At 40.7% G+C, this 12,160-nt stretch overlaps 1 protein-coding gene across 2 annotated transcripts in view; it reads right to left on the bottom strand.

Moving 5' to 3' along the window:
- The window catches only part of FAM120A (family with sequence similarity 120 member A), a 118,044-nt gene that overhangs the window by 63,875 nt on the left and 42,009 nt on the right, over positions 1 to 12,160 (bottom strand). For both annotated transcript variants that reach the window (XM_084633549.1, XM_084633548.1), the window contains exons 6-8: positions 11,765 to 11,862; positions 11,179 to 11,462; positions 5,617 to 5,704 (exon numbers count right to left, since the gene is read on the bottom strand). In XM_084633549.1, coding sequence (XP_084489675.1) covers positions 5,617 to 5,704; positions 11,179 to 11,462; positions 11,765 to 11,862 — 470 coding nt within the window. The remainder of the gene's footprint in view (positions 1 to 5,616; positions 5,705 to 11,178; positions 11,463 to 11,764; positions 11,863 to 12,160) is intronic.

The following is a 12,160-nucleotide window of genomic DNA, read 5'->3' as shown; positions in this document are numbered from 1 at the left end:
GGTTGACAGAAGAAACCTAGTTACCTCCTGGTGGGGAGGTGGATTACCTTTGCCAACAGGAGAACCCCTCCTGTTGGTATAGGTGGTGTCTACACTGAAGCACAGCAGCAGTGCAGCTGTGCCACTGTAGCATTTTAAGTGTGGACAAGCCCTGAGTACCTTTCCCAGACCTGACGAAGAGCTCTGTGTAGCTTGAAAACTTTGGCTTGTCTACATTTGAAATGCTATAGCGGTCTCTTTCTCCAACAGAAATCAGTCCAATAGAATATATTACATCACCCACCTTGTCCAACAAATGAAAACATTCTTTTTTTTTTTGACTATATAAAAGTGTGAACATGTAGAATGGATTACCCAAAGGCAGCTACAGAAGCTGCAAACATGAGCAGTGTAAAGTACCACACTTATGATACATCTACACTTACAGCCATATGTAGAGTACAGACAACACATGCTAAGCTAGCATGGGTACAAACAGCAGTGTAGACAGTGAGGCATGGCTTAGGCAGGTAGAGTAGAGAGCCCTACATGCCTGAACCCCCAAGACACTATTTTTAGCAGTATAGTGTTTTGCTGCCTCTCTTCTGCCAGAGCCTTTCCCTGCCACAGTGAAAGGCTCCTGGAGCAGGGAGTTACCAGAGCTTTTCCCTGCTGCCTGAGCCTTTCACTGCGACACCTAGCTATATGTGTAGTGCATGTATTGTAAATGCTGCCACAAGTGTAGACACAGCCTTCGGAAGAAATAAACACACAACTACAAAATGAGGAATAATTGTCTAGACAGTACTGTTGAAAAGAATCTAGGAGTTATAGTTGACTCACATCCACAACATGATGCAATTGCGAAAAAGGCTAATATCATTCTGGGGTGTATTAACAGAAGTATCATATGTAAACTTCAGGAGGTAATTGCTCTGCTGTCCTTGGTACTGGTGAGGCCTCAGCTGGAGTACTGTGTCCAATTCTGAGCACCACACTTTTAAGAAAGATGTGGACAAATTTGAGAGAGTCCAGAGGAGAGCAACAAAAGTGATAAACGGTTTAGAAAACCTGACCTATGGAGAAAGGTAAAACAACTGGGCATATTTAGTCCTGAGAAAATAGGACTGAAGGGGAACCTGATAAAAGTCTTCAAATATGTTAAGAGCTGTTAAAAAGAGGGCTGAAATCAATGTCACTTAAGGCAGGACATGAAGTAATGGACTCAGCTAGGGAGATTTAGGTTGGATATTAGGAAATATTTTCTAACTATAAAAATAGTTAAGTTCTGGAATAGGCTGCCAAGGGAGGTTATGGAATCCATATCATTGGAGGTTTTTAAGAACAGCTTAGGTAAAGACGTGCCAGGGATCGTCCACGTATAACTTGGTCCTGTCTCAGTGCAGGGGGCTGGACTGGATGACCTCTTGAGGTCCCTTCCACCCTACTTTTCTAGGATTTTATATTCACAAGTGAATCAAAATTATAACCGTAACAGAATGCTGAAAATAAAATCTTCCTATTCTGTGGTTACTCTAGATGTTGTTTCCCTGCAAATAACCATTACTAAAAACAAAATATCATATTCAAGTCATTGTGCAGTTTAAATTTTAACTGTTCATCATATTAAAAAAGTAGTAATTTCTCTTTACATTAATATTTTCTCAGTATAGGAATAACAACCTCTGATAAACATTTCTGGGGAGTTATTGACTAGTTGGGCAAAGGCAAAACAAAGGGCCTTCAACTCCAGCCTGGGAAAAAAAACTAGGGGGGGAGGGGGAAGGAAAATAAAAACAAAACCGTCCCCTGTTCATTTCTTGAACAAAATGGGGAAACATACAAGCACCAGACACATACGGTGATTTGATCTTGAGGGGCCTATGTTTTTTTCCCCATTATGAATGAAATTATGTTCTTTGTGTTAAGAGGACTGCACAAGATTTTTGCTACCTCTTCTGGTTAAGAGTTGCTAGTATAGCATTCAATTTTGTTACTAGAAATTCAATTCAATATTATGATTTACAGCCAAAAGTGACATACTGTTGGACTTATCCAACAATGAAAAAGTACTTGGATAACTGCTTTCAGAGATACTTAAAAGTAAAAGTAGAGAAACCCACAAAAATCTCACTAACAACAATCTGGTCATCTCTCAATTTAGGAGGACACCGTAAATCATATTTTCATCTGAATTTGATAACTACTACTATTACAAGTAATTCCTATGTTGCTCTAACTGAAAGACTAAAGTTTGTTAACTTTGTGCTTGTGACAGCATTTTATTATTAATCAGTTTCACGGTTTTGCAGATGTGAGCATCCCTTCACACATAGAAAGGTGTGCAGGGCCCCCACCATGTTTGAGGTAATTCCAGGTACACCCATCAGATCTTTCTAAATATCAAAAGGGAAGCAGACAAATCCTTATTTAAAAAATTAAGGATTTTTTATTTTAAAGAAGTCAAAGCACACTATTCAAAAAGGGGTTCTCTCAGAACATGGCATTTCAAAAAAAATTCAAGTGGGCACTACCCCTTTCAGATTACTTTATACCACTTGTAATCCAGATTTAGATTTATTTATTTATTTAAAACAGAGGTTAGATACAAAAGGAATGGTTAGAACAAAACAATCTGTGATAGCAAAACATTTTATATCTGACAGCTATTGCTTGAAAAAAGTACTAAGTACACTTAGCACCAAAGTGTCATATTTATGGTATATTTTTATTTAGATGTAATTATTGTAAACAGATTCCTATCCCCAATTCTAGTGGCTCTAAGAATGAATTTAAAAGATGCTGAAATGGCACTATAAATAAGAATTTACAAAACACTGTGCTGCTATTAAAGGAGGAAAAATCTAGTTTAAAAAGTGTACCACCACAAGACTCTCATGTAGTTGCACTATCTAGATTATTTCCAGGCTGAATAAAAATTGGATTAGAAAATTTTAAAAATCTGATTTTTTTGAAGTTAAATACAGATTTTTTTTAAAAATAAATTTGACACTGACAACCTCTGTTAACGCCTAAACTTAGAATTTATTAAAAACATTTCCATTAAATACAAAAATATTGAGTACATATTTGCTGATAAGTTCCAAAGAAAGTAACACCACTGAACTGGTGGAAGTCAGTGGCTTACAACTGGAACCAGAGTTTGTTGAAGTATTAAACCAGCTTTTGACAGCTGTAGTCTCTCTGCACCTGCAGAAGAGACTATCTTCTTCATTTCAGCTTATTCAGCTAGATCAGTTCAATGACCAGTTCGATCAAAGTTTAGAAACCAATTGGAAATAGAAAAAGAAGGAAAGTTGATTTTCCTCTCCCCATCTATGAATAAAAACTAGGTGTGAAAGGATTAAATCTACTAGTTCTAAAGTCTTGATGACATCGTTACCAGAAATAATCAGTTCAATTCAATACCTAGAGATAATACTTCCTCTTTTAATGAATCAGTTTTAAATGCAAGACATGTTTTTGATAAACACTTTTCCCCTCTGTGTCCAGCAGTTAAGGTAGTTTTATTTAATACAAATATTAAAATGTGGTTTTGTCCATTTTTAACTGAATATGAATCTCCATCCAGGTAGAGCTTGACAAACATCACAAGTAAAAAATTAATCTAATAAATAAGAAATGTGTCATTCCCCATTTTCTAACATAGTAAGCAATGTAAAAATTAAGAATCTGAATACATGTAAATTAAGCTACAGAGTTGCTTAAATAAATGTGTATAGACATAATATGTCCTCCTGGTTACCAAAAAGCAGCACCAAATTAAGCATACAGGCTATATTTAGTTGCAAGCCAATATGTTTTAATGGTTACCAACCTCTCTCAGGAAAATAACTAAAAAGTACAATTGCAATACATGATTAAAATCAGTGATTTAAATCAATCCACCTACATAATGCACCCAGCACTGCACACAACAAAATAGTATCCAAGAGATCACTAGTATCTCCACAGTTGGGAGGAGTATTATTGTTCGTATTTATGTGTATTACTGTATAACTAAAAGGCCTAACTGAGATGTGAAGCCCATTGTCCCAGGCACTGTACAAATGCATAGCGAGACAGTCCTCACTCCAACAGCTTGCAATTTAACTATATGAAACAAAGGATAAGAGAAAGGAATTATCATCATCAGGGTTGGTGCTAGCTTTCTGTTACAGGCCAGATTTTGAACTCCCTAAATGATCTACCTTAAACTTCACATACCACATCTGATTCCAATGTGAAACTCTTCTGGAAAGTTTGAACACACACAAAGTTTCAGAGGAACTAGACTTTAAAAATATATTTTCACCTTTCAAAGATTTTTCCAATATTTTGGCTACCTCTGTGTGAAATAAATATACCTACAAACTCCAGACTTGGCTTTTTCTATAGTGCTTAACAAATACAATTGCTTTTAACTGGTTTAAGGGTGGGTAAGGAAGCAATTACACATTTAAAACGGTTATCACAGAAACACGAAGTATACACTTTAAAATGTACATCGATATTATTATATACATGTGTCCATTTGATTATCTACACACCAGTTTTCTGCATACTTTGCAAACTGTATGGCTTTATGGCCAAAATTGCAAATTGTGAATGGTCCACATGCAGATTGCTATCACATCAGGAGTGGCTTGCAGGGATAAGTATGGATGGGTGAGGTCTGTTTCTAGCTGTTATCAGGTTAGCACTATAGGGACAGACCCAAGGTGTTATCTGACTGGAATTTCCAGATTAAGAACTTTTATTTTATTTTTTGGGGGGGAGGAGGGGAACTAACACATTCTCATAAGGATTTATAGCTAAGAAAATAGGGTCTTTCCACCATAACTCCAGACTTTGGTTTGGCTTTATTTTTATTATATTTTTTGCCTGAGAATAAATTAATGGCTAGCCTTCATCTCTATTATAACTTGGGTTTATACTGGAGGTATAAAACGTGTGCATTTTCACTGAAATGTAGTTGAAACTTGGCATGTCTGGCATGATGTCCTTCACATTGACATCGTTTTGGAATTTGCTTTTTACTAGCTCAATTTTAAATCAATGTTGAATTCTTAAGGTATTAACTGTACCATCCTTACATTAAGTAGTACTTTACTTTGAATAGTCCCATTCAAACTCATAGAACTATTTCACTATTCATTGTGAAATTCATCCCAGCCATTTGTAAAAGTAGAATCTCTAACTGGTAAGTAATAGTATTTTTTCCATCTTTGAATTCTCATACATAAATTGATAATAATGACTACACAGCTCTGAGTTGTGCATTTATGCCCTACCTTCAAACATCCATAATGGAACTGCTCTCAACAGATAACAAATATCCTGTAGATGCTACATTAAGACTACTAAAGGTATTCTTTCTGAAATCAACCCAGTATATTATCATGTATACGAAATGTGCAAAAATATCCAAGAACGACAGGGTAAGATAGTCTACTGAGTGTACAATTTTGTATGCATATAACATATTTTAAGCCATTTCTCACTGTAATTACAGTTTGCCTCTTTTTTTTCTTTTTTTTTTTTTTTTTTAAGTTCTCACAGGTGCTTTTGAAAGTTTTACCATATGCTTGTAAGGCTGTAGCAATAAATGTGGAGGTTTGGAACTTAAGATACTACCTTTGTTTGGTCTCCTGGGTCTCCATGTGCTTGGTTTTCTGACTGGGTTCTTGTTTTTTCCCAACTCATTTTGTTCCCACTGACATGGCTGAATAAATACACAAAAAGAAAAACTACAGTATTTAGTGCAAAACGTAAGATGCATCTTAACAGCTTTATTAATAGTCAATGAGAATTTTTGTCAGTGAATGCTCTAATTTTAAAAGACACCACATAAATTAGAAATGCCAATATACAGGAGTGTCTAGAAAGCAGTATAAAATTCCCATATTTATTAATGTTTGGATTGTAATTTAAAAAAAAAAAAACTTAAGATTCCTTTATAATACAAGGACTAAATATTATCTCAACCATCCTTTACCTGCTCCTAAAAAACCTTCAATGACGGAGCTCCCACAACCTTCCAAAAGCTTTTCTAAAGATATCTATTGCTTCCCCCCTCTCCACAAGGCTTGTTACCCTGTCAAAGAAAGCTATAGGTTGATTTGACATCATTTGTTCTTGACAAATCCATGCTGTTACTGATCACCTTATCTTCTATTAACCTAGAAAACATCCTGAATCAAGTTCCAATGTCTGTCAATTTACCAATTAGCTTCCCACTTAAGAGACTGTCTCTAAACACAGTGATATCAGTGATATTGTCTTGACGCCAATTTCTAAATTCGTTCAGAATGTACTGCATAAAATAGCATTATTTTGAAAAACTAAAAAAAAAAAAAAATGTCTAGTGTATGTATCTTGTTAACATAGATGTACCAATTTTATAAATTGAAAATTTTAATTGTGGATAATTCAGTAATTGTACATAATTCATTAAGCAAAGAAAGCATAATGTGGTTTACATATCCCCAGTGTGTGCCAACTACACCACAAAAAATAAAATTTAGAGTTCTTGCCATTAATTGCAGACATTCTCAGAATTTACTGCCATGAAGAGATGCATTCACAATTGTGCACTTAGCAACACAGATCTGAACTTCTAAACGCATCTTTAGACTGAGGGTATGTCTACACTATGAAATTAGGTCGAATTTATAGAAGTGGATTTTTAGAAAGCAATTTTATACAGTTGATTGTGTGTGTCCCCACGAAGCGCATTAAGTCGGCGGAGTGAAGAGTCGGCAGAGTGCGTCCACAGTACCGACTTCCAAAGCCTTGCACTGTGCGTAGCTATCCCACAGTTCCTGCAGTCTCTGCCGCCATTGGAATTCTGGGTTAAGCTCCCAATGTCTGATGGGGCAAAAACATTGTCGCGGGTAGCTTTGGGTGCTGTCATCAGTCACCCCTCCCGCCGTGAAAGCAACGGCAGACAATCATTTTGTGCCCTTTTTCCGTGCAGGCGCCATACTGCTTTCAGCAGACAGTGCAGTAGGTCTGCAAACTGTTGTCATCAAACGACCACTTTCGCTGCCATTCTGCTCTCCTGGTGGTCTCGCAGGGCTGCTTCCACTGCAATGCTGCTCTTGTCTCGCCATACCACAGCAAGCGTGCAGCCACTCAGCTGTTGTGCCCTGGCAGCAGACAGTGCAGTAGGTCTGCAAAACTGGTCATCCAACCACCTACAACTCTGCTCCCCTGCAGACGCCATACCATGGCAAGCATGGAGCCAGCTCAGATCACCGCGGCAGTTACGAGCATTGTAAACACCTTGCGCATTATCATGCAGAACCAGAACCTGCAAAACCAGGCAAGGAGGCGACGGCAGCACGGTGATGAGAGCGACGAGGACATGAACACAGACTTCTCTCAAAGCACGGGCCCCAGTAATTTGGCCATTCTGGTAGCAATGGGGCAGGCTCATGCCATGGAACGCCAATCCTAGGCCCAGGAAACAAGCACTGGTGGGACCGCACAGTGTTGTGGGTCTGGGACAATTCCCAATGGCTGCGAAACTTTCCCATGCATAAGGGCACTTTCATGGAACTTTGTGACTTGCTTTCCCCTGCCCTAAAGGGCAAGAATACCAAGATGAGAGCAGCCCACACAGTTCACAAGAAGTGGCAATAGCCCTCTGGAAGCTTGCAATGCCAGACAGCTACCTGTCAGTTGGGAATCAATTTGTAGTGGGCAAATCTACTGTGGAGGCTGCAGTGATCCAAAGTAGCCAATGCAATCACTGAGCTGCTGCTATCAAGGGTAGTGACTCTGGGAAACGTGCAGGTCACAGTGGATGGCTTTGCTGCAATGAGATTCCCTAACTGGGGTGGGGCGATAGACGGAACCCATATCCCTATCTTGGGACCGGACCACCAGGGCAGCCAGTACATAAACCAAAAGGGGTACTTTTCAATGGTGCTGCAACCACTGGTGGATCACAAGGGACGTTTCACCAACATCAACGTGGGATGGCCGGGAAAGGTACATGACGCTCGCATCTTCAGGAACTCTGGTCTGTTTCAAAAGCTGCAGGAAGGGACTTACTTTCCAGACCAGAAAATAACCGTTGGGGATGTTGAAATGCCTATAGTTATCCTTGGGGACCCAGCCTACCCTTTAATGCCCTGGCTCATGAAGCCGTATACAGGCACCCTGGACAGTAGTCAGGAGCTGTTCAACTATAGGCTGAGCAAGTGCAGAATGGTGGCAGAATGTGCATTTGAACATTTAAAAGGGCACTGGAGCAGTTTACTGACTCGGTTAGACCTCAGTGAAACCAATATTCCCATTGTAATTACTGCTTGATGTGTGCTCCACAATATCTGTGAGAGTAAGGAGGAGACGTTTATGGCTGGGTGGGAAGTTGAGGCAAATCGCCTGGCCGCTGATTACACGCAGCCAGACACCAGGGTGGTTAGAAGAACATAGCAGGGCGCGCTGTGCATCAGAGAAGCTTTGAAAACCAATTTCATGGCTGACCAGGCTATGGTGTGACAGGTCTGTTTGTTTCTCCTCGATGAAAATCCGCCCCCTTGGCTCATTCTACTTCCCTGTAAGCCAACCGCCCTCCGCTCTCCCCTTCGATCACTGCTTGCAGAGGCAATCAAGTCATTGTTGTTTCAAATTCATGCATTCTTTATTAATTTGTCACACAAACAGGGGGGTAACTGCCAAGGTAGCCCGGGAGGGGTGTGGGAGGAGGGAAGCACCAGGTGGGGTGGGGGAGGACAAGGCCACACTGCCCTTCAAAACTTATTGAATGCCAACGTTCTGTTCCTTAGGCAGTCCTCTGGGGTGGAGTGGTTGCGTGCCCAGAGCCTCCCCCCTTCCCCCCCCATGCGTTCTTGGGTGTCTGGGTGAGAAGGCTATGGAACCTGGGGAGGAGGGTGGTTGATTACAAACACCGGGACCACATGCTGCCATGCTTTCTTATGCAATGATTCCAGACTATGTGCTACTGGCCTACCGTGGTAAACTGTCCTACCATGGAGAACGTAATAAGGCTGCCCTCCCCAGAAACCTTTTGCAAAGGTTTCATTGAGATGTCCCTGGAGGATTTCCACTCCATCCCCAGACATGTTAACAGACTTTTCCAGTAGCTGTACTGGCCGTGAATGCATCCCAAGTCTTCAGGGCAAATTAATCATTAAACACGCTTGCTTTTAAACTGTGTATTATATTTACAAAGGTACACTCACCAGAGGTGCCTTCTCCGCCTTCAAGGTCCGGGAGCCTGGGTTGGGAGGGTACTGTCTCCAGGGTGATAAACAGTTCCTGGCTGTCGGGGAGAACGGTTTCTCCATTTGCCTGGTGTGCACTATCGTCCTCCTCATCCCCAAAATCCTCATCCCTGTTGCATGAGACTCCCTTGCAGGAGTCCATGTACAGGTGTGGGGTAGTTGTAGGGGCACCCCTTAGAATGGCATGCAGCTCATCATAGAAGCGGCATGTCTGGGGCTCTGACCCCGAGTGGGCATTTGCCTCTTGGGTTTTTTGGTAGGTTTGCCTGAGCTCCTTAAGTTTCATACAGTACTGCTGTGGGTCCTTGTTATAGCCTCTGTCCTTCATGCCCTTGGAGATTTTTTCAAACATTTTGGCATTTCGTCTTTTGGAACGGAGTTCTGATTCGTCTCCCCACACAGCGATCAGATCCAGTACCTCCCACTGGGTCCATGCTGGAGCTCTTTTGCGATTCTGGGACTCCATGGTCACCTCTGCTGTTGAGATCTGCACCGTCACCTGTGCTGATCAGCTTGCCACGCTGGCCAAACAGGAAATGAAATTCAAAAGTTCCCAGGGCTTTTCCTGTCTACCTGACTAGTGAATCCGAGTTGAGAGTGCTATCCAGAGCGGTCACAATGGAGCACTGTGGGATAGCTCCCGGAGGCCAATACTGTTGAATTGCGTCCACACTAACCCAAATTCAACCCAGAGATGTCGATTTCAGTGCTAATCCCCTCCTCGGGGAGGAGTACAGAAATCGATTTTAAGAGCCCATTAAGTCGACAAAAATGGCTTCGTTGTGTGGACGGGTGCAGGGTTAAATCAATCTAATGCTGTAAATTCGACCTAAACTCATAGTGTAGACCAGGGCTGAGTAGGGTCATGTGCCATGGTGCACGCAACAGGTCTACATCTATTTAAGGTTACATGCAGATAGTCCCCCATCAAATCTCCTGTTGGAAATCAGTAAGCAGTAATGACAAATACTCCACAACTCTCTTACCAAAATGGACATATGATCTAGTACAGTGGTTCTCTACCTTTTTCTTTCTGAGGCTCCCCCCGCCCATGCTATAAAACCTCCACAGCCCACCTGTGGCACAACAACTGATGTTCTGCATATAAAAGCCAGGGCCAGTGTTAGGGGGTAGCAAACAGGGCAATTGTTTGGGGCCCCATGAAGCTAAGCTGCTCAGGCTTCGGTCCCAGATGGTGGGGCGCGCAGCCTCAGGCTTCAGCCCTATGCAGTGGAGCTTCAGCTTTCTGCCCTGGGCCGCAGTGAGTCTGATGCTGGCCCTGCTTGACGGACCCCTTGAAACCTGCTCGCGGCCCAGATGAGAACCAACGATCTAGTATAAACCTGAACGTATGAATTATTCTGAATTACCTTTTCACTCCAAGAAAGGGGTAAGGCAGAATGGTAGGGCAGAACAAGGAAGTTTTTAGCGCTACTCTCTGTGCTGTATCTGTTCTGTTGATGAGGGCCATCAGTCACTTTCTAGAATTGTTAATCCTTGCATAAACACTAAACTTCACTGCATGACTACATTTTCCCAAAGTTATAAAAGTGCAAAAACTGCAAGTTGAGCAGGTTTTATATTTTTATCTATTAGAACTCTAATAAATAATGCTGTGGAGTGTTTTTCCACTGTGGAGTTGAAGAGAGGAGGTTCTCATTTATCAAGATCTCACAATGCATCATTCTTCTTCTTAGGGAACAATGAAAAAGCGTAGGGTAAAAAAAACTTGCTGGTAGTGTGGGGTTTTTTGTTTTGTTTTTTTTTGCTTTTTAGAAAAATGGCTAGAGTACATAGATGTGTTGGCAGCCACAGTGACCCAGCAAAGTACAACTTTTCTGTCAGTAACCTGTACTCACAGGATATTGAAAAAGGTTCTGCTCATGAATAAGTATTTCAAAATATGTAAGGTGTTACTGAAATTATCTCATCCATTACTTACTTCACAGCACCTCCATTGCCTTCATCATTGTCAGAGGAAGATGATGTAGAAGAAGCAGGAAAATAGGTTGAATCCACATGATTGGGGCTCCCACTCTGAGCTGGGTTTATTGGAGAGGACCGTTCATACAATGGAGTATGTTTTCCTTCATGAGGAATGTTACTGTAGTTGTTCTGCTCAGAAAGACTTTTCCCACCTGCTTCCAAGGTGATGGCTGGCTCAGAAAGATTATATGGGTATGGACCCGGACCTTGGGCTCCACCCTGACTGGACATCTGTGGGGCCTAATGTAATTTTTTTTTTAAAACAAAGGTAACAACAAAAAGATTGATGTTATAATATGAATTTGGTTATTTAAATAGACTTTTTTTTTTTAAACATATGAGTTCAGCCTTCCAGACCCTTCATGAGAAATGCTTTCATTGGAGTCTGCCGAGTCATTGTAGTTACAAGATGAGTTTTATCAATCAACTCTGGTTGTGGAAAGCAGGTTAGGTTTTTAATCTTCTTACCTAGATTTTCATGCATCTAGCAGACCACATTTCTAATAGTTATTAAGTCAAGAAAAGCAGAAGAAAATACTTGCCACAGGTTTTGCTTGTAGAGAGGTCTGTGGAATGTTGAGCATCTGAGAAGGAACATATGGTGGCACTATTCCAGGCATCCCAAACTGATTTGGTCTGGCTGTTTAATTAGCAAATTGGGAAAAGGGGTGGAAATAAAAATGGGAAAAAACACGATAGTACTCATTTTATATACTCATCCCCACACATGCAATCTGGTCAAAACGCAGTTGTCCAATGTGTATTTTAAGTAACTAATCTATATGTTAAAAAAATCAATCCTCACTGAGTTTTACACCTGACCTGATTATTTTATTTATTTATATATTTTGCCCTTACAGTTTATTTGTTCTTGTTTTATTCCCATGTCTATTTTTACCATCCTGAGCTCATTTCTGTTTTTTTACTATATAATTCTC

Source organism: Lepidochelys olivacea, assembly GCF_965140295.1.
Source record: "Lepidochelys olivacea isolate rLepOli2 genome assembly, chromosome: 7".
In the NCBI taxonomy this organism is placed as follows: domain Eukaryota; kingdom Metazoa; phylum Chordata; order Testudines; family Cheloniidae; genus Lepidochelys; species Lepidochelys olivacea.
Note: the sequence above shows the minus strand (reverse complement) of the source record. Positions and strands in the feature narration are given on the sequence as shown.